Source organism: Aspergillus sclerotioniger (genome assembly GCF_003184525.1).
Source record: "Aspergillus sclerotioniger CBS 115572 chromosome Unknown BO94scaffold_2, whole genome shotgun sequence".
Taxonomy (NCBI): Eukaryota; Fungi; Ascomycota; class Eurotiomycetes; order Eurotiales; family Aspergillaceae; genus Aspergillus; species Aspergillus sclerotioniger.
In genome coordinates this window covers 1443488-1464109 of record NW_020290992.1, presented here as the reverse complement: position 1 = coordinate 1464109, position 20622 = coordinate 1443488, and the positions used below count along the sequence as shown (strand labels likewise).

The following is a 20622-nucleotide window of genomic DNA, read 5'->3' as shown; positions in this document are numbered from 1 at the left end:
ACCATCTTCACCCTCCTCACCCTCCACCTCCTCTACGAATACCACCGTGACCGACACCTCCCCCCAGGCCCCCCTCGCCTCCCCCTCCTCGGCAACCTCCACCAAGCCCCCCGCACGCACCCCTGGCGCGTCTTCCAAGCATGGAGCAAGGCCTACGGCCCCATCATGTCCGCGCAATTCGGTCCCCAAACCCTCATCCTAATCACCTCGCCCACCATCGCCCACGACTTCCTCGACCGCCGCGGCAGCATCTACGCCAACCGACCCAACCTCATCATGGCCAACAACATCACCAAAGGCCTCCACATGCTCATCCACCATTACAACCCATGGATGAAACGGCACCAACGTCTCGAAGCCCCGGTCCTCAGTCTCCGCGCCTCAAACACCTACTTCCCCATCCAAGATCTCGAATCCAAACAACTCCTCTTCGACCTCCTCCACTCCAATAACTTCGACGCCCATTTCGAACGCTACAGCGGGAGTCTGATGTTCGCGTTGGCATATGGGTTCCGACTACCGATACCGAAAATCCAGGAGATGCGGCATATGCGCACAATTCAAGGCAATTTCGTCTACGCAGCGCAGGTGGGCACGTGGATTGCGGATATTTTCCCGTTTTTGGATTACCTCCCTGCTGTGGTGGCGCCGTGGAAGAGGCTCGCGGGGGAATTGTTTCAGCTCGAGTCGAGGGCTCATACTCGGCATTTAGAGAAGAGGTTGGCGAGTGGGTCGTGGAGTTGGGCGAAAGAGCTTTCCCGGTCTCGGTATGCTGAGGGCATGTCGGAGTTGGAGGTGGCGTGTAATTTGGGGATTTGGGGGGATGCGGGGTTTGAGACGACGTGGCCGGCCATGAAGGTGTTTGTGTGGGCGGTGCACACAGATGGACGCTTTGTGGCGTTGGCGAGGAAGGAGCTGGGTGGGGTGTTTGGGAGGGAGAGGTTTCCTAGTTTTGAGGACGCAGAGAAGTTTGGTGTATGTGCAGGCGGTGGTGGATGAGACGTTGAGGCGGAGGTCCATGGTTCCGGGTGGGCTGCCACATGCAATTACACAGAAGAATATGTATATGGGATATCACATTCCCAAGGGGGCGACAGTGATGCCGGTATTTTAGACCATGGGGCTAGATAAGGAGCGGTGGGAGGATCCATTGATGTTTTGGCCGGACAGGTTGTTACAGAGAGGGAAGAAGGATGAGTAGTGTTCAAATTCCCTTGACTATAGGAGAAGGATCTGTACGGGACGACATATTGCGCAAGATTGATTGTTTTTATTGCTAGCAAGGATTATATGGGCGTTTGATATCTGGATGCTGATGGGTGAGGATGGGGAGTTGGTCCCGGTGGATAATATGGCCTACGCCTCCCCTCTTAATTGGTTCGCTTGGAGTCATCACTGCTCTCCTCGTTGGAAAGTTTTTGCGGGTTGGCGTCGACATAAGCGCGCAAGGCAATCGCCAGCAGAATGGCACCAAGTTTCTCCACGCTACTTCGGATCGTAGTATTCCAAGGGCCGTACTCATTCATCCTGAGGAATGGACGGGGCGATCCCGGTGGAAGTGTGTTGTTAAGGTACCATATGTACTCCTCGGTGTATTCCGCGAATGTTAGGAAAATTCCATGGCGGTTCTGGGATGCGTGGAAACGACTGGGCCTGTCAGCACAAGGAAAAGAAGGCGACATAAGATATATGAAATTATACGAAGCTCTTACCGGCCTGGGAGGCTTAGAGCTCCACCAATGTCGGGGTCAGATTTGATCCACGCAGCCATTTGTGCGGCCTTTTGCATACAAATCGGAATTCTTTGTTTCCTCCGCGTCATTGGCTTCACTTCGACTAGAGCCCGCACCCTCTGATGATTGTCCATCATCGAGATAACCGTCTGTTCGTGCCTCGAAGAATGCATGTTCGAACTCAGCTTTGAACGATTTGCGGTGCAGCGTCCAGCCACACGCTTTGGGAAAGTGCATGCTCAGCGCGTTTAGAAAGTCAATAAGGGCCGTGTTGACTATCTGCTCGTCTTTGGTCTGCGGGTACATGAGATGTGCTATCTCCTGGGGCCCGGGAGATTGGAAGGGGGAGCAGGTATCCGGGGTATCCTTAACCCCTGGTGAGTCTGGTGGAAGGCCTGTTGATTTTGTAGGGGTCTCGAGTTGTGCTGTTCTCAGTTTCTGTTCTAGGCTGCCCATCTTGCTGCGCGTACGATTCGCAATTGGGGTGAAGGTCACATTCGATCTGAAGCTCTCATCTTTGGATTCTGCGGCCTGTAATTGATACTTTCTTGGTAGAGCAAATGTGCCCTCTAGAATGGTGTCGCTCGTAAAACTCTGGAGGTAGTTTTTCCAGGATTCAAACGACTCCAGGAGCTTGTCGGCTTGTTGCTTCCACGTATCTAACTGGACGGTCTTGAGATTGAGACGGGCGGCTGACGAGGAGGTCCAGAGAACCTGCAGTAACAAGTACTGCTTCTTGCTGATGGTGGATGCAGAGGTGAGCGTTGTGTCATGGATTGTCATACCGGAGGCGCCATGCCGGGCTACCCATGCAGTCTATTGGCTCTCACAGGAAGGAAGAGTCTCTTCCATGGTGACACTGACGGGCAATGATTTGAGTAGCAAGGAAGAGAGATGATGAAACCACGGGGGTCCAAATGTTGTTTTTCCTTAGGGAGCCGCTACAGCTATGCCGGCTTGGTTCCTGCCATACCGGGCTGGCTCCTGCCATATCTAGGGAGTTATGGACAGCATTAACTCTAGCCTATCAATTCACCCAGCATGAAGTGCTGCGACCGAGTCAAGGAGACACTGTCACCTATCATTGGGTGAAGCACAAGGCCCGCGCTTGATGAGATGCACGGTGACTCATCTTATCACCGGTGCCAGATGGACATGCAATCACAAACCCAGATGCCGGTCTCTTTATATAGAACTCTCTGCCTAATGGGGCGTTGCCAAGCAACTGGCCTTTCTGCCTCAGGCCTCCTCATCCGCCGCCCTTGCCGTCTTCAGCCTTTCATGCAGACGCGATGCCCATCAACTTTTCCCATCTCCCTACCACACACCCTCTTCTCTCCCATGCCACGACTCTTCGCACTCAAGATGGATCAGGCTCTTGTTTCGGAACGGGCCACTCGTCGCCATGCCTTGGCCAAGATCGAGAGCTTGATCAAGCAAGCACCGAGTCATCATATCGAAGTGCCGGAGCTGAAGGCGGCCAGTATCCGCCACTTCCCGCTGTCTCTGGAAGAGGGGACCCAAGATCAGCCGTGCTTCTCCGAGCCATACCAAGGAAAGCTACCCCCTCCAGAGAAGGAGGACAAGTTTCTAGAACTTACGCCCGACCCAAATAACATCACTTGGAATACCCGTGATTTGGAATACTTTCTCTGCGATCACTTCAATGACTGTTGCTACGATCAATGGGGAGCGTGTCCCGACAACCTCCCGCCTTCTGGCCAATATCGAGAGTATGTTGTCTCTATCCGCTGTTAGATCGTCTAACTTCAAAATTCTCACCGACTATGACAGGATGGGCGACTATAGATTTGGTCAGCTTCTCGAGTGTATCACGTTCAACTGGGAAGCTATAGCGGTGACTGATTATCAGGATGGTAAATATCCGCATTTTAAGGCTATGGTGGCTAGTGAAGCGATGGGAGATGATCGACTGCTTCGCGGAGAAATCATGACCATCACCGATATCATGGCTGCTCGTCTGAGGACCAAGTCGCTCCGCCCGCATATCGTTGCTCCGGTAAGGACTTCTCCGTGGATCTGAAGCGATAGACTAAAATCGTTCTGGTAGATTCTGGTCTTCTCTCTAGTAGGACTTTGCCACGCCCGCGTTCTAGAGGCTGATTTTGATGGGGAGATGCTTAATATTCGCTCCTCCAAGCTATACGATTTCACCAAGAAGAACACCGACGCTGTGAAATTGCTGACACGTTATTGGTTTGGTGGTGCGCGGGGCCAGACTATGATGAAACCAACTTGATTCGACCGGGCGGTTCGCTAGGCGTTGCTATTGGCGTTGGGATCTGGGCTGGACGGGCAATGGGTGGCTATTGGGATGGGTGATATTGGTAAAATATGGATAAGCGTCGTGCGGAAACAACGTCTACATCTCCGTGGCTAGGAGCTTTCACAATTAATAGTATCTCTAACGGAAAATGGTTGATACCGGAATCTAAATCCGTGAATTCTGTTGGGTAGGACCCTGAGCACACGTGATGTTTATTTTTCCTATTTCGTCACTACGGAGATGACGGCCCGCACTCTGACTGGCCACAGGTGAGCCTGAGCTATATATAGATCAGAGGGAAACCCAGGTCGACCGTTTGCTGTCAAACAAAGATCTGATCCCTGACCTGTCCCTGCAGCATTGATCTGTCTGTCTAGTGTTTAGTTTCCAGCTGGTGCAGATCGACACGTGGATCGCGGGCCGGACGCTGATTGGCGGACAGGAAGGTGGCCGCAGCACCGCCACTCTCACCTAACTTTTCTCCTTCCTCTCTCGTCATCCATACACCACACATCACAATGCTCTGCGTCTGTCCATCAACACTACGATTGATGTAGCCCCAGATTTGCTTGCTCCATAGTTAAACGGCGATCCGCGCCAGATGGAGCCCGTCAAGGTGCCTGCCATGGCACCCCACTCGACCCCTGACGTCCAGGATAATCCCCCGCCTGCGGCCAGCCGGCTCAGCTTCTTCACCTCCCAGCTGGCTACCACCATCGATGCATCCAGCATCGAGGATCTATGCTCCGTCTATCATCCTTTTGAGCTGCTTCTGGAGACAGGAAACCACAGTGGCCTGTGGTGGCTCGATATGACGGCCCCGTCGGAAGAAGACATCGAAACCATCGCCCGCTTCTTCAGTCTGCATCCGCTGACCACGGAGGATATCAAGATCCGCGAAACGAGAGAGAAGATTGAGCTGTTTAGTCAATACTACTTTCTCTCTCTGCGACCGCCGCGCCGGTTTGAGACCGATGACGGGGTGCGTATTGTCTCGCACAATCTCTACGCGGTCGTCTTCCGCGGGGGCGTTATCAGCTTCAGCTCCGATCCCACTCTGCATGCCGGCCACATTCGTCAGCGGATTCGCGAACATAGCAGTCACCTCTTGTTGACCAGTGACTGGATCTGCTATGCATTGATGTAAGCCACTTCCCGTGTTAATTAGGACGTGCTGACTTTGCAGCGACGACATTGTCGATGGCTTTGCCCCATTCATCGACCGGGTTGAAACCGGAGTCGAAACGGTGGAAGACTCCGTTTCCATCACCCGTCCTGACGAAATGGGACTTGCTTTACAGCGCATCTTCAAATTGCGCAAGGAGGTGATGCACATCCGCCAGCCGCTGCACGATAAGATTGACGTCATTCGTTCCTTCGCGCGGCACTGCGAGTCTGACGCTCCGTCGTCGCAGGTGGCCCTGTACCTCAGCGACATCTGCGACCACGTCGTCACCATGATAGCGAATCTGGATCAGGCCGAGCAAATGCTCTCCCGGTTGCAGTCCAAGTACCTCACCCAGGTCCACTTTGATTCCGGTCGCATGCACAATGGCATTGCATCGACACTGAACAAGCTGACGATTCTTGCGTCAATCCTGGTGCCGATGCAGTTCATTACCGGGTTCTTTGGCATGAATGTCAAGGTCCCGGGGAAGGGAGAGCACACGTTGAACTGGTGGTATGGCATTCTCGGGACTATCCTGGGGCTGACCGTTTTGTTTGCGTGGGTGGCCAAGCGGGTGGGTTTGTTAGATCGGTGACTTTGCCTAATAATCATCTATGTATCCCGATCTCTGATTCTTTCATATATGCCTATAATCTCAATCTTGTCCCATTTTTATCATTGTCATCAGTCCTCATCCAATATTCTCTGCCGAATTCATACCTTGATATCTACCCCAATCTCCATCTGCCTCTCTCAATAAAGCTAAACCATATCAACACGAGCAGTGGGGCAAGCCACCATCTAGACTCCGGGATGGATTCCGCGGGAACAACCATCTACCATCGGGATGGATCCCGATCAACCCACAATATCTAGTTGAATCCATCTAAATCCCCACCGGCAAAACGCTCCACTCCCCACGGATAAGTCCTTTCCCACTTCCCTGCAGCATTTACCCGATCTAATGCAGCGCACACCGACGACCAAACCAGTGCTGCAGCTCAGCAGCACTGTCATTCTGAGATCCACTACCCCATCATCCCCACCAGGGACTGCATTTACCCCAGACCTCCACATATACCTCAATACCACTACACATACACCCATGACTCACCTACTCCCCTATAAAACCCTCCCCTCCCCATCCCCATCCCCCTCCTCCACACAACCCTCACCACCACCACCACCACCACCAAACCCCCCAAATGCCCCTAAACATAATAATAATCGGCTATGGCCTCATCGGCCCCCGCCACGCAAAATCCGTCCTCCAGCACCCCTCCACCACCCTCCTCGCACTGATCGACCCGTCCCCAACAGCCCTCACGACCGCCTCATCCCTCCAAACGCTATCCTTCCCCTCCCTCTCCGCCCTCCTCTCCACACCAAACATCCCCCACCCCGACGCCGCCATAATCTGCACCCCGAACCACACTCACGTCCCTATCGCCCTCGCCTGCCTGAACGCCAACATCCACATTCTTCTCGAGAAACCTATCAGTGATGGTATCTCTACCGCTGTACCGCTTCTCCGTGCGGTGCAGGGATACCCCGAGTTGAAGGTGTTGATTGGTCATCATAGACGGTTTAATCCGTATGTTGTGAAGATGAAGGAGGTGGTTGAGGAGGGGTTGTTGGGGAGGGTGATTGCTGTGACGGGGATGTGGACTATTTGTAAACCGGATGGGTATTTTGCTGCGCCGAGTGAGTGGAGGAAGGAAGGGGGAAGGGGTGGGGTGTTGGGGATTAACTTCATTCATGATGTTGATTTGTTGCATTTTTTGTTTGGGCCGGTGGGGAGGGTTTATGCGGAGAGGACGATTCCTCAGCGAAGTTTGGATGACCCGTCGCATACGGCGGAGGAAGGGGCGGCGATTACGTTGAGGTTTGTGAGTGGGGTTGTGGGCACGTTTGTGGTGTGTGATGCAACGCCAGCGCCGTGGAGTTTTGAGGTCGGGACGGGGGAGAATCCGTTGATTCCGAGGGTTGGAAGTGAGGATGGGCATGGGTTTGGGGGTGGGTTTTATAGGGTGGTGGGGACGAGAGGGGCGTTGAGTGTGCCGGATTTGAAGAGGTGGAGTTATGATGGTGGGGAGAGGGGGTGGGGGAGAAGTTGAAGGTGGATGATTATTCGGGGGAGGTGGATAGAGAGGGCGTGCCGTTTGATTTGCAATTGGGGCATTTTGTGGATTTGATTGAGGGGAGGGAGGAGAGGGTGAGGTGTGATGTTGTCGAGGGGCTGAGGGCGTTGGTGGTGGTGGATGCGGTGAAGAGGGCGTTGGAGGGGGAGTGTGTGGTTGATGTTGAGGATGTGAGGGATGTTTTGGAGAAAATGGATTAGGGGGTGGTGGGTTGGGTATTCGATTGTTTGTAGGAATTGAGTGAGGCGACATTGGGTGAATGGCATTGTGTATAGACCAATGGGAATACAATATATGGGATTGTTGGTGCATGTGAATGGAATGGTCTGGACATCCACAATATCCCGCAAGGCTGGCTGTATAACTGCGCCATATGTTGTGCATCGGATCGGTCCGCGGCTCTTACTGATATTGAATCAGCCTAGTGGTAGCTCAGGCTAGGCGGAAATCTTTCCCGTAGCTGCCTACTACTCATTAGGCAGACATGCATAATATCCACGGCACAGCCTGCGACTGCAGCTGCAGGCTGCGGCTGCATGGAAATCAGAGGCTCTCCCGTACTTGTATGGTTGTGGATGGAATCATCTGTGATGTCATCCGTCAATGATCACGGTGCCATGTGCCGCTGACCTGCCCGCCCGCTGACCACCAGCCACACCCACCATACAGAAGACTGCTCCTTGTGCTCATTGTTGGTACGGCTGTGGCCCGCTCAGCCACAGGCGTGCAGCTAGGATTGTGTCCCTGGTGATCCCGCCCCGTCATTGTCGTTGTGCCCACGATATAAACACGGTCCAGTCGCAGATCCGACCGCTTTGTGGTATCATAAGGAGCGATCATACTTCTTTATATGATCATCTTATTTTAATCCCATCCTTTGTCTCTGTTTGTTCCTGCTCCTCGCCGTTTCATCTCACCTGCCTCGTATTCTCCCCAGCTCCTATCATCAGACAGACGCCGTGAACCCATGACTTCTCCCACATGTCTCGTCTCCATGACATTGTCGCGACCGTGCTGTTCCTACAAAGCACTCAAGTGAAAGTATTCCCTACTCCTTTGTGCCTCCACAATGTGCCCTCTCCGGTTCTGAAAGGAGTTCGACGCTTGGTGCAGCGACCTATTTAACTGTTGTGACGAGCTCTGCTGCGACGAGCTGTTGGGGACGATACGGTTGACTTACCAGGGCATGTGCGTGATTGAAGAGTACACCGACGTATACCCAGCAGACGTCCGACGAAGGCGGGTCCTTCAGCGGTGCCTTTTGGGTAAATCGGTAGGATACTGTTATCGGACAACAGTGATTAATCTGGGAGAGCGTTGTCACGATCAGCCGCCCCGTCAGTTTCGATACGACCAGCCTGGATCGGAGATGAGTTCACTGCGCCATCGGATCATCGATCCGCGGGAGCCTGCACGGAAAGGGTCCCCGGATTACCCGCGACGACAGTCTCGACGCAGCAGTAGATTCCGTCTTTTGTTCCCTTTTCTACGACGGGTCCCAGGCTCAGATGAAGAACATGAAGAGCGCATCCCCCGCGGTCGGCCAAGGTCTCGTCTGTCCACAAGTACCCCGGACATACCGATACCGCCGATTGAGCGGGAACCACGAGCTACGCCGAGACGCCCACCCCAGATCCGCGTCGTCTCGCCGCGACGAACAGTAATCCGTGAAAGACCTCTGCCACGACGGCCACAAATGCCCCTGCCTCGCGATGAGCCACGACCACGGCCACCAAGGACTCCTTATCCGGTGGTTATCCATCAAGAGCCAGTGGCGCGACCAGCCAGGTATCGTCGGCGACCGCCGCCCCCGCCGCCGCCGCCACAGCCATCATCGACTGTCCCTCCAGCAACATTCCATATGCAGCCTCCCCCGACTCCACCTCCCAAGAAATCTCGCCCCCCGAGAGAGCGTTCCCCCGTCGCTGAACGCGAACCGATCCGTAAGCCACGCTCGACCCCGACAACTCCAGTCCAAGTTCATAATCCCTCAACTCCATGCACCGAGCAACACCCCGGATCTCGTGTAGAGCCCCGCCACGTCCGCTTCTCCGACACAGTGGACCATGTTTCCCTGTCCAGCGACGGCATCCCGTCCCCTGCCATGCCTTCCCGATACTACAGCAGGTTCAGGAGCAGTGCAATCCACGGAGACCATTCACCAAGCAGTTATGGACACCAACGGTCGAACTCGCCGTTTCCAGAGCAAAGAGAGGCTCACAGACAGGCATATAGATATGCGTATCCAGAGATGCGTTCGCATAGCAGTCCGGCGCAACCACGCCCCCGAACAGACGGTCTGTACCGGTCGGCGAGCATGTGAGACGAGGGAGCACTGGGAATCCAGTGGTAGAGCGGACCCCGGCACGTATTATCGAAGAGGGTCCACCATTGTTTGAGAGGGCGCTTGGGTTCGTGGAGAAACAACGACGGAGAGAGTCACTATTTGAAGGACTGCAGAGCGGGAGATCGGATCGGTATACGGAGATTCGGCCGGGGGACGAGCGGAGTGCGCGGGACGAAGAACGTCGGTCGCGTCGGTGGCGTTGGACATGAGCTCATGGGAGGATTCAGGTAGAGATGGTAATGTTGGGCGTTGGAAGGCATTTCGGTTGATTTGAAGTTAGGAGGAGTTGGATACTGTTAGATTCCTATGTTAGTTTGCTGTCAGTGACGTGTTGGACATTGTGTGGTTTCCTATGTTAGTTAGATGTTGACATGTTTGTATTGACGGAATCATAATAATGAGAGTTAGAATGGATAGTGCGAACTGCCCCACAGACCCACACGTGATCGGGAGACAGGCCGGGCCGAGCAACGTACCTCGGCAGCGGTTAGCGGCGGACCGGCGGGCGGAGAAGCAACATGTGCATACCCATCATCCACTCCACCTCCACCTCCATCTCCATCTCATCTCCTCTTCCTCTGCTAGCCATACCATATACCATACTAGCAATGCTCGCTCCCACTCTCACTACACGTCTTCCCACGCGGGCCATCCCCGCATCCCGCCAATGGCGTCGACACTTCAGCGTCGCCCGACCGGCCCTGAAGGAGATCCAAGACGCCTACATCCTCAGCGCCGCGCGCACTCCCACCGCCAAGGTACATCCATCCACTCTCTCCATTACTAATACTAACCAACCAGTTCAACGGCTCCTTCGTCTCCGTCTCCGCCCCCCAACTCGGCGCCGTGGCGATCAAATCCGCCCTCAGCAAATCCAACCTCCCCACTGACAAAATCACCGACGTCTACATGGGCAACGTGCTACAAGGATCCGTCGGTCAAGCCCCAGCCCGTCAAGCATCCATCTTCGCCGGCCTCTCTCCCACCGTCGAATCCATGACCGTGAATAAGGTGTGCGCGTCGGGTCTAAAAGCCGTCGCCCTGGCGGCTCAGAACATCCAGCTCGGACTAGCGGAAGCGCAAGTCGCCGGTGGAATGGAAAACATGTCGCGTGTGCCGTACTATCTGCCTCGGTCTAGTCAGCTTCCTCCCTTTGGGGAGATTAAGCTCGAAGATGGCCTGATCAAGGATGGGCTGTGGGATGTGTATAACCAGTTCCATATGGGGATTTGTGCAGAGCAGACGGCTAAGAAGTATGAGATCTCGCGCGAGGACCAGGATGAGTATGCCATCCGGTCGTATGAGCGGGCACAGAAGGCGTGGGCAGATGGGGTGTTTTCGGAGGAGATTGTCCCCGTGACGGTCAAGGGGAAGAAGGGGGATACGGTGGTGGAGCGGGATGAGGGGTTCGAGAATCTGCGGGCGGATAAGTTGCGGGGGCTGAAGCCGGCTTTTCTCCGGGATGGAACGGGTACTGTCACGGCAGGGAATGCGTCGACGATGAACGATGGTGCGTCTGCCCTGGTACTTGCCAACCGGGAGCTGGCAAGGGAGTTTGGTGCTGGAAACCGAGCACTGGCGCGGATTGTCTCGACGGCAGACGCGGCCATCGATCCGGTGGACTTTCCTGTGGCGCCGGCTAAGGCGGTCCCGATTGCGCTGGAGCGGGCGGGCATCACCAAGGACCAGGTGGCGGTGTGGGAGTTTAACGAGGCGTTTGCGGCGGTGATCAAGGCGAATGAGAAGGTGAGTTTGCTGCTTCTCTTGTTGTGGATGATGCTGATTGAATAGATCCTTGGACTACACAACGCACGGGTTAATCCTCTAGGAGGAGCCATCTCGCTGGGTCATGCGCTGGGCAGCTCGGGGTCGCGCATCCTGGTGACGCTGCTGCACCAGCTGCGGCCAGGCGAGTACGGAGTGGCAGCCATCTGCAATGGTGGAGGAGCAGCCAGCGCGATGGTGGTGCAGAAGCTGGAGCGGGTGGATTAGGCAGCCTAAGCTGATGTACATACGAATGACGATTAATCCCGTATCAAATTGAGGATCCAGCTGCAGCTCACTAATAATGCTCCTGCACCGTCAACGTCCCCGTCTTGGTAACCAAATACTCCTCCACGGCGACCTCCCTCCCACTCTCCTTCCCATACCCACTCTCCTTGACGCCCCCAAACGGCGCCTCGGCCGCCGACATACTCCCCGTATTGAGTCCCACCATCCCGGCCTCCAAATTCTCAAACAACCTCCACAACCGATCCGCATCCTTCGTAAACACATAACTCGCCAATCCCATACTCGTATCATTCGCCCACCTCACCGCCTCCTCCTCCGTATCAAACACATACAACGCCGCCACCGGCGCAAACGATTCCTCCCGACTAACCACCATCTCGCTCGTCATGTTCGTCAAAATCGTAGGCTGGAAGAAAAACCCTTCCTCGCCGACCACCCGTCCCCCACCCAAGATCACATCCGCCCCAAGCCTCCTCGCATCCTCAACCTGCTTCTCCGCCTTCTCAACCCCCCGTTCTGTAGTCATCGGACCCATACTCACCCCCTCCTTCATCCCATGTCCGACAACCAACGTCTCCGTCCGCTCCTTCAACATCCTCGCGAACGCGTCATAAACCCCCCGCTGCACATACACCCTGTTGGCAGTAATACACGCCTGCCCTGCATGTCTCCATTTCAAGCCCATCAATGCCCCAACGGCTTGTTCCAAATCCGCATCATCAAACACAACAAACGGACAGTTTCCCCCCAGTTCCAACGTCACTTTCTTCAGTCCGGGGACACACCACCCCGCAATGAGTTTCCCGACCCGCGTCGACCCCGTAAACGTCACCTTTTTCAGAAGCTCATGCCTACACAACCCCTCACTCAACGCAGGGGTATTTTCCAAATCTGTAGTCAACACATTGAACACCCCCGCCGGGAACCCCGCTCTCATTGCCAACTCTGCCAATACTAACACAGAGACGGGCGTCTCAGGCGATGGTTTGACAATCATAGTACACCCCGCCGCCAACGCCGCCCCCGCTTTCCGGAGAACCATCGCGATGGGGAAATTCCACGGTACGAGGGCAGCGGACACCCCAATCGGCTGCTTCAATGTCATGATGCGACGGCCTGGGATGGAGGCCGAGGAAAGGGTTCCGGAGATGCGTTCTGCTTCGCCGGCGAACCAGCGCGTGAAGGAAGTCGCGTAGTCGACTTCGGCGAGGGATTCGGAGAGCGGTTTTCCGGTTTCGTGGGTGAGGATTACTGCGAGGTCGGATTTGTGCGTGCGAATTAAGGTGTCCCAGTTGGTGAGGTATTGGGCGCGTTGGCGAGGGGGGAGGGTTTTGTAGGTTTGGAACGCGGTGTGCGCGGCGTCGATGGCGGGAGGGAGGTCGAGGGGTGTAAAGGTGGGGAGGGTGGCCCAGGGGGTGCGAGTGCCGGGGTCTGGGTTTGGGATGGGGGGTTAGTTGGGGTGTATGTGTTGGGGGTATGGGGGTTATGGGGAGGGGGTATGGGGAGGGAAGGGTACCGATGACTTCGAATTGTTGGCCGGTTACGGATTGGATCCAGGTGTTGTTGACGAAGGAGTCGAAGTGGAGGAGGGAGGGGTCGGAGAGCTGGGTTGGGATGTTAGTTGAGATGGATATATATGGGATGGATGGATGTACCTGGAAGGGAAGTTCGTATTTGGTTGACATTTTGATGGTGAAGTTGTAGTGAGTAGTTGTTGTTTACAGGATGAAGAGTGAGGATGGTGAAGAAAGGAGGGCAGGGGTTGAGATAAATATGAAGAGAAGTGGGAGTGAATGTGATCAGGACAACCCCGCACACCCCCTCTTTTCACTGTACGACCTGAGTCACCGAACACGAAGTATGACATAGCTCATTCATCTATATACAGCCATTCATCTACACAGACTGCTGCTAATGGAGGTACTCGTTGACGACAGCAGTGAATGCCGTCGCATTCTCCAGCATCGGCAAATGGCCCGCCTTTGGCACCAGCTTCAACTCTGCATCTCCCTTCAGATCCGCCGCCATCTGCTGCATCGTCTTGGGCAGCACACCATCACTGTCTCCAGCAACAAACAGACCCGGTACCTGCGCCTGCGCCATCCGGTCCCGGACATCATATGCGCACAGTGCCTGGACGCTCCGGCGGAAGCCCTCCAGACTGTTCGTCCGCACCAGCTCCTTCGCCTTGGCGGGCAGATGGGGCTGCGTTTCATAAGACTCCGGGGTGAACCACCGCCGGACGGTGATCTCGGCCAGCTGCTCGCCGACAATCGTCTGCTGCGTGGTGGTTGACACGGCCCCCTCGCCCTCTGCCATGGCCACCCGGTCGTTCCAGGCCTTGCGGTTCGACTCCGGACTGGAGCTGTTGGTGTCGCACGAGATGAACCGTGTCACCCGGTCAGGGTACAGCAGCGACGTGTTCAGCACGGTCACTCCACCCAGACTGACTCCAATCAAGGTCGCCTTGGGAATCCGCAGGGCATCCAGCAGAGCGATGATATCTGACGCCAACAGATCGATGTTGACGGGCTTCTCGCCGCACTCCTGCAGACGGCCACGGGTGCAGTAACGCAGGATGCGGAAGTTCTGGTTGCGCGGGTCGGACAGGAACTGGTCCACAAAATCGTCCCAGATGGTGTAGTCCACCAGGATGGAGTTGCTGAGGACAATCACCGGGCTATGAGGATCGGTGCTGCCTTCCAGCCGGTAGGGCAGATCCACGCCATCGGGGGTGGTAACAAACGACTCGACCGCCGGGCGAGTAGGCGACGGGAATGTGCGAGTGCGACCATCAATCGATGACCAAGGACCGACCACATCAGGAGAGGCCAGCGATGAGAGCTCGCGAGGAGCAGGGCCAAAGGTATAGGCCCACTGGTAAACGCGGCGTCGAGCCTTGGCCACCTCTTCAGTCATCACACGCTTGCTCCAAGGAGTCTCCAAAGAGGCCTTGTGTTCAGGACCTCCCAGACCATTCTGAGCGCGGTACTCATGCACGGCGAGGTATTCACGAGGAGCATTGGGGTCGATGGCAGCCGTGACGAAAAGACGGGAGGAGCGCCACCCGGGGACGCGGGTCAGCATGGGAATGTGTTCTTCCGCGTACCAGCGGGTGAAGTCGTCCTCGTGGGCGGCGTCGGACAGGGTGAGCGAGATGGCGATGAGGACGGAGCCGGCCGCCTCGGTATCTGGGGTGTCCTCGAGGGCTTTATAGTCGGCGGCCTTTTGTTCCAGGACCGTGTCGTAAAGGCGACGATCGACGGCAATCTGGGCCATGGTCGCCTTTTCACGCGGGGTCTTGATGGTGTCCCCCCGCAGGGCCAGATACGTCTCGCGCGTCATCTCCACCATGTCGGTGATATCGTACAGTGCCACCCATTCAGGCTCCTCCTCATCCGTCGCCCGATACCGGAAGCCATTGGTGCAAAAGGGCAGACGCAGGCGCAGAGGGCCGTGTTCGGTGTTGTACCAGTCGTGGAATTGGGCGGCAGGCAGGGAGGGGCGAGGGTGCATCGTCACCCAGAGAAGACCGGGAGTCGCCATGTTGCAGGATATTGACAGAAGCAATTGATTGCGGAATGAGGGGCATGGTGGGGTGCGCCGTGATGGTTATAATGGTGCTCGGCGAGGTCCAGTTGACTGCCGACCGCACAGCCGATGGCCGCCGGGTGAAGTCATCGGCTATATCTTTAAGTTCACCACCATCCCAGCAATGGTGAGAAGAAGGGTTTGTTCCAGAACATTGCTGTCAATTTTCAAGACTCGAAGAGAGGAGCTTCCCGGCATGCTGATTTGGAGAAACCGCAGAATTTGTGGGAGAAGCAATCTCGAAAGGTGTGTTGGTGGTGGTGTCAGGCCTGACGGTTCAGGCATCACACGGCAGCTGCAACTACCGGGATCACCTGATCTAGCTTCAGGCATCGAGGCAGTGAATGCAGCTGTCGGAAGAATCATCCATCGATTGAATACCATGTACGGTACAAAGTTGTCTTGTTCACTGTGCTTCTTGAGTCCGGCCGTAGTGATGAAAACAGGTTGATAAGCGAAATGGATAGCCAGAAAGGTCCTCGAGATAGATCAATCTCAATTCCTACACTGATGCTTTATTTCAGAGCCTCTAACGCATCATGCAGCTGAGTTTCTCCACTCGGCCCGCTGCCTGAATCTCCACTCAGGTCAACTACTCGGGTGTGTCCCTATCCACCCAACATCTTTCTGCCTGAGTTCAAGCGAGAGGGCCCATCCGAGTATGAAGCAATGACAAGGTCCCCAGTCTAATGGTGCAGTGCATGGTAGGAACTACCTAAATTGAGCCCAAGCCATATGTGACCACTGCCGAGCAATGTATAAGACTACACCTGTAGTCGCGTTGAATTAAATACCTCTGAAGACAGGTAACATACCAGGAACGTGACCACCCCATCCGTACGGTCATGACTGCCCCAACATGAACAGCTCGTGTCGTCACTTCCCAGAGCTGCACGTCAGTAACACATCCTCACCTGTCTGGTCGCCACTTCTCCATATTGCTCATCAACAGCACTTCCCCACCCCATCTTCGATCGAGCACCGCTCACATCAGAGAAGACATCCATCGACGACACCATAGCCAACAATAGCTCCCCTGAATACGAGAGACTCTTCTTTGAGGTAGGACAGAGACAGCCTGACCTTCCAAAGAGTGAAACATTCTGACGAGAGTGTGAATCAGCCTGAGGAGAGAATGAACCGGGCTAATGAGAGAATGAGACAGGCTGCTGAGAGAATGAGACAGGCCGCTGAGAGAATGAAACAGGCCGAGGAGAGAATGAGACAGGAATGGAAGCGCGGTCAACGATCCACATTCACTGAGCTTCTGTGCTTCTGCCACAACTTACTCTCTCGACCGCTGAGAATTGAATCACCATCTCACTCCACAACAGAACCCATACCTCTTTCTATCGGCAAATACTGTCCTGTGCGACTGGAGCCGTGGACGGATTGTGCGGCACAGCTGCAAGAAATCTACAACTCCGTATGTAGCTATCTAGAACCAACTGACGGAGATGGCGCCCGATTGTTTGTCCCCCGGGTGGTTCTTGAAGAGGATGCTAGACGAGTGCACCTTTATCCCATGGATGGCGAACGAGCTCTCAGGTACTATGAGCGCTTTGCTGTGGAGGGACATGTTTCCGACATCGTTGCGGAGCTATGCAAAATCAAAGCTGCCCAAGATCAGTTCGGCTTGGGCAATGGGATCCGGTTCGAAAATCACACAAACACCCTGGACGACACCAACCGTATAGAAGAGGCGAATAGAAGGCAGCCATCAACAATAGAACATCCGACACCGGATCAGTTCTGCATCTACCGAAATGACGAGGGCACGGACACCCTCCTGACCTCTGTTGAATACATACCGGGTCACAAGCTTCCTGACGAAACTATTCGCTTGGGACTCCGACCGATGTACGTATGGCGGGATATGGTATATTCCAATAAGATACCCCGGGAGGGGGAAGAAAAATTGAAGTACGATGCAGAAAGACTCGTCTGCTCTGCCCTGGTTCAGGAATACCATGTGATGATTCAGGAAGGACTTGAGTATTCCTACGTGGCCAATGGGACTGCTCGTGTACTTCTTCGCGTTCCATCCGATGATCCCAGTACATTGTATTATTTCTTTTGTGACCCCAACAGAGAATTGGAGGGCGACATTGCTCAGAGCCTTCAAGAACCAAAGACCTCGATTGCCCGGGTACTGTGCATGTGCTTGATGGCTTTTGGCTCCACTGTGCGTGGCCAGGAATGGAGGCAAGCTGCACAGTCGGGGCTGCCTTTGTGGACAAGCAATTTCGACACTGGGTCTGAGATCCCTCAGGACGTATTGCAGCAAAGCGGATCGCAGTCCGATTCCTCCTCTAAGCAACGAGTGGCTCATGAACGCAAGACTAAGGATAACCGGGGCAGTCAGCCCGGAGGTCACGATGCGCTATTTTGCACCCAGCGATGTTTACTTGGGTTACAGACAGGGGGTAATCTGGACGACAGTTGTCCCAATGTGAAGCTTCATCGTCAAAATCAAACTGAGGTCAAACACCCCCTCACCTCAGAGAATTTAGTGCGTTTCCTAAAGGCACAACTCGACGAAAACATCGATCGATGTATCCCTCTTGGAGGTTGCGGAGCATACGGAGCGCCGTTCAAACTGACCTGTGTCACATATGGCTACACTGTTGTGGGAAAAGGAACAACATCTGGTCTGTGGAAACAAGTTTCCCGTGAAGCGAAGATATACCAAATCTTGCAAAAGGCTCAAGGATCTGCGGTGCCGGTCTTTTTGGGAAGTATCGACCTGTTAAAAACCTACTTTCTTCATGGGGCTGGAGCGATTCGTCACATGCTCGTGATGGGCTGGGGAGGCGAAACCACTGCAAAGATGGAGCCGACATCGTCCCTTGATCAGGAGATTCGCAGATCAAGCGCGGAAATCGAAGCGTTGGGAATCAGACATGAGGACCTTCGACGCGATAATATTCTTTGGAATGAAGAGTTGGGGCGGGCATTGATTATTGACTTTCATCGCTCGACTTTCATAAATCAGCAGCTGACTTCACATCGACCACAAAAAGCAAAGAGACGACTATCAAGCGAAGAGACAAGAGATGGAAAACGCCTGCATATGTCGTAGGGTTGGCACAGCTTGATCAATGCGTTCCTCGGAATACAGCATTCGTATACGCCTCAAGCACTTCCCACTATGTGGTAGGGCATGCACGCATACCAAACGACGTGGAACAAACAGGTTAATACCTGGAATGAGAAGCGGGGAATGGCAGAGGGACTCGCAGGCAACTTTGCAATTCATTAACTGTTTCTTTCATTGCTATGTTCTATTGTTTTATCAACTTCTTTCCATACGTGTGGCTGTTGTATTGCTTCATACTGCGATATGCGGGATTCATAGAATACAATATTCTAGCTTCATATATCCTTGCTTCAATAAAGATAGTTTATGTTGGGATCCCCGATGGGCTCCCACGCCGGTAGGCAACGTAGGGTCACGTGACACTCCTCCCTACACCGCTAGTTAGTCCATATAGATGGCCTACGAGGCCCCTAGCTAGATCATCATCCATCTCATTCGACACGGTTGAATCGCCTTAGTAGCCACTCCAACAGTTTATATAGCCAGCATCACGTAGAGCGGGCTCTATCAAGCTAATACATACAATATGACTTGACTTGACGTCGAGAACAGTCGATCTCCGGTAGATGCTCGCACCCCACCCCAGCCACAACCAGCCACAACCAGCTGCACCCACCACCCCTCGCCGCACTAGGTAAATCAAACAGGATGGAGCGGGCTCAGCGACGAGTAGGTGCCGGGGGATGGAACTGGGTGGTGGATTGGTCTGGGAGGAGCGAACATGAAGTGTTTGATATTTATATACTAGTAGCCACAACTTAGGAGGGTTTATCTCACCGTCGGATACTATCACGTAGCAAGGTAGTTCAGGAGCTGTCTATGTATTTGAAACGGATTGCATGAGACTTGAGTGTACCACGATAGCCTGAACCTGGTTACCCTCCGTCACCGATTCAATAGACTGCTGCTTACGAAGACTGGTACTGGTCGTGACATGGTTCGTGAGGCAAATTTCATCGTCGTATCCGCTAAGGTTGAACTTGTTTTTGGGAGAAGGCTTCGCGGCATGGCCGCTCCGAGACCGCCAGGGGGTGCTCTGGTGCGTGGGCCGGCTGGGTTTACTGTCCTGGCTGGAGGAGAGTTTGATGTGTGCTAAGCGGACCAGCGGTGCGAGGTGGGGCAGACAGGCGCAGACGATGGAAAGGCCGGGCTCGACGGTAGACCAGATGAAGACGGGACCTAGTGTCCAGGTGATGTCGGTGCGTTTGGTAAATTCGTCGACGGCGGAAATGCGTGCGATACTCGCGATACAGGCACTAAGGAGAATGGCTGTTAGCGGGGAGCCATTTGAATAGATGTCAGTGGTACGCACACGACGCCCACGGCCAAGATACCGCTGATGGCTAACTTCTTCCGACGATTCATATGTAGCTTGGCAATCTGCGGGAAAGGGATCAGGAGTACGATGACGTCGTTAAGCATGTTGATGATGCCGAGGGCCAGGAAGAAGGTATTTGTGTCGATGCAGCTGCCTGTGGCCCCGCTGAACTGGGTCCAGAAGTATGAGGTGGGACGGCAGGCGGTGGCCATGGTGACCCAGATGATGATGGGGTAGGAGATGGTGAGGAAGAAGCCGAGGTAGATACTCAAGCGGAGGGAGAGATCCCCTTGTGAAGCCAAGAAGACGCGGCGGTAGAAGAATAGGATGGAGAGCTTGGCAGACGCACATACTGCGGCATACACCAGGACATATACGAAGAGAATCTGTGAGGGCACGAGGTGTCAGCTGGAGCCATGTTGAGATGTGATGTGGCTACTGACCTTGAAAAGCGTCACCACGTCGGGGATGCTCATCGCCCAAACATGTCTTCCGGCTCCGAAAAACCCCCCTGGCAACCGTCATTTTCCATATTACGGATGGCTTTTCAATCTCCGTGCGGACAGTGCGGAAGCCTTAATCGTGTGGACTTACCTGAGATGCATAAGCCAGTTGTTGTAAAGATGAACACCTATATGGAAGGCTTGGGTTAGCAGGGGCGCAATTGAATCAGCATCTGTGAATGGATGAGGCGCACCAGTGCGAGGATAATGACCCAATCGTCGGCCTTCAGAGGGTTACGAAGAAGGTGCCGGGCAACAAAGCGCAGGAGCACAGAAATCACCGCTAGAGAGAGGATCACACCCGCGACAGCATTGTCGACTAATACCCTACTGTCGGCCAAATCGAGGTTGGAAGGGGGCGACCCGAAGATCGCAACGATAGCAGGGTCCACGGCCATGGTGGTTGTCGGACGAGACGTAC

General features: G+C 54.5%; 11 protein-coding genes across 11 annotated transcripts; 7 read left to right on the top strand and 4 right to left on the bottom strand.

Annotated features, from left to right (window-relative positions):
• Nucleotides 1–119: 119 nt before the first annotated feature.
• On the top strand, nt 120–1401 carry BO94DRAFT_620309 (cytochrome P450). Its single transcript, XM_025616922.1, has one exon. It carries the CDS (start codon nt 166–168, stop codon nt 997–999), a length of 834 nt encoding a protein of 277 aa, XP_025472715.1. The 5' UTR covers nt 120–165; the 3' UTR covers nt 1000–1401.
• A 307-nt stretch (nt 1402–1708) lies between these two features.
• Nucleotides 1709–2585, bottom strand: BO94DRAFT_552764 (uncharacterized protein; the record flags this gene model as incomplete). Its single annotated transcript, XM_025613617.1, is given in 3 exon segments — nt 1709–1830; nt 1850–2536; nt 2564–2585. 3 exon segments carry the CDS (start codon nt 2583–2585, stop codon nt 1709–1711), a joined length of 831 nt encoding a protein of 276 aa, XP_025472714.1.
• Nucleotides 2586–3098: 513 nt separating this feature from the next.
• BO94DRAFT_455239 (uncharacterized protein) lies at nt 3099–3993 on the top strand (the record flags this gene model as incomplete). Its single annotated transcript, XM_025607645.1, has 3 exons — nt 3099–3466; nt 3528–3753; nt 3805–3993. The coding sequence occupies 3 exons, from the start codon at nt 3099–3101 to the stop codon at nt 3991–3993; spliced, it is 783 nt and encodes a 260-aa protein (XP_025472713.1).
• Nucleotides 3994–4359: 366 nt separating this feature from the next.
• Nucleotides 4360–6072, top strand: BO94DRAFT_507401 (magnesium transporter CorA family protein). Its single transcript, XM_025609609.1, has 2 exons — nt 4360–5163; nt 5207–6072. The coding sequence occupies exons 1-2, from the start codon at nt 4622–4624 to the stop codon at nt 5781–5783; spliced, it is 1119 nt and encodes a 372-aa protein (XP_025472712.1). The 5' UTR covers nt 4360–4621; the 3' UTR covers nt 5784–6072.
• Nucleotides 6073–6393: 321 nt separating this feature from the next.
• BO94DRAFT_562535 (Gfo/Idh/MocA family protein) lies at nt 6394–7529 on the top strand (the record flags this gene model as incomplete). The annotated part of the gene is made up of 2 exons (XM_025614294.1): nt 6394–7300; nt 7339–7529. The coding sequence occupies 2 exons, from the start codon at nt 6394–6396 to the stop codon at nt 7527–7529; spliced, it is 1098 nt and encodes a 365-aa protein (XP_025472711.1).
• An 813-nt stretch (nt 7530–8342) lies between these two features.
• BO94DRAFT_141754 (putative RNA binding protein) lies at nt 8343–9923 on the top strand. Its single transcript, XM_025605728.1, has one exon. It carries the CDS (start codon nt 8516–8518, stop codon nt 9650–9652), a length of 1137 nt encoding a protein of 378 aa, XP_025472710.1. The 5' UTR covers nt 8343–8515; the 3' UTR covers nt 9653–9923.
• A 361-nt stretch (nt 9924–10284) lies between these two features.
• Nucleotides 10285–11668, top strand: BO94DRAFT_455517 (thiolase family protein; the record flags this gene model as incomplete). Its single annotated transcript, XM_025607661.1, has 3 exons — nt 10285–10434; nt 10478–11422; nt 11468–11668. 3 exons carry the CDS (start codon nt 10285–10287, stop codon nt 11666–11668), a joined length of 1296 nt encoding a protein of 431 aa, XP_025472709.1.
• BO94DRAFT_141727 (NAD-dependent succinate-semialdehyde dehydrogenase) lies at nt 11603–13487 on the bottom strand. The gene is made up of 3 exons (XM_025605727.1): nt 13345–13487; nt 13206–13293; nt 11603–13120 (listed from the first exon to the last, which is right to left on the bottom strand). Exons 1-3 carry the CDS (start codon nt 13372–13374, stop codon nt 11739–11741), a joined length of 1500 nt encoding a protein of 499 aa, XP_025472708.1. The 5' UTR covers nt 13375–13487; the 3' UTR covers nt 11603–11738.
• A 113-nt stretch (nt 13488–13600) lies between these two features.
• Nucleotides 13601–15235, bottom strand: BO94DRAFT_581101 (putative alpha/beta hydrolase; the record flags this gene model as incomplete). The annotated part of the gene is made up of 1 exon (XM_025615371.1): nt 13601–15235. The coding sequence occupies one exon, from the start codon at nt 15233–15235 to the stop codon at nt 13601–13603; it is 1635 nt and encodes a 544-aa protein (XP_025472707.1).
• Nucleotides 15236–16297: 1062 nt separating this feature from the next.
• Nucleotides 16298–18597, top strand: BO94DRAFT_507390 (uncharacterized protein). Its single transcript, XM_025609608.1, has 2 exons — nt 16298–16342; nt 16446–18597. Exon 2 carries the CDS (start codon nt 16458–16460, stop codon nt 18360–18362), a length of 1905 nt encoding a protein of 634 aa, XP_025472706.1. The 5' UTR covers nt 16298–16342; nt 16446–16457; the 3' UTR covers nt 18363–18597.
• A 600-nt stretch (nt 18598–19197) lies between these two features.
• BO94DRAFT_581099 (uncharacterized protein) lies at nt 19198–20599 on the bottom strand (the record flags this gene model as incomplete). Its single annotated transcript, XM_025615370.1, has 5 exons — nt 19198–19636; nt 19693–20084; nt 20142–20209; nt 20293–20329; nt 20396–20599. The coding sequence occupies 5 exons, from the start codon at nt 20597–20599 to the stop codon at nt 19198–19200; spliced, it is 1140 nt and encodes a 379-aa protein (XP_025472705.1).
• Nucleotides 20600–20622: the final 23 nt, after the last annotated feature.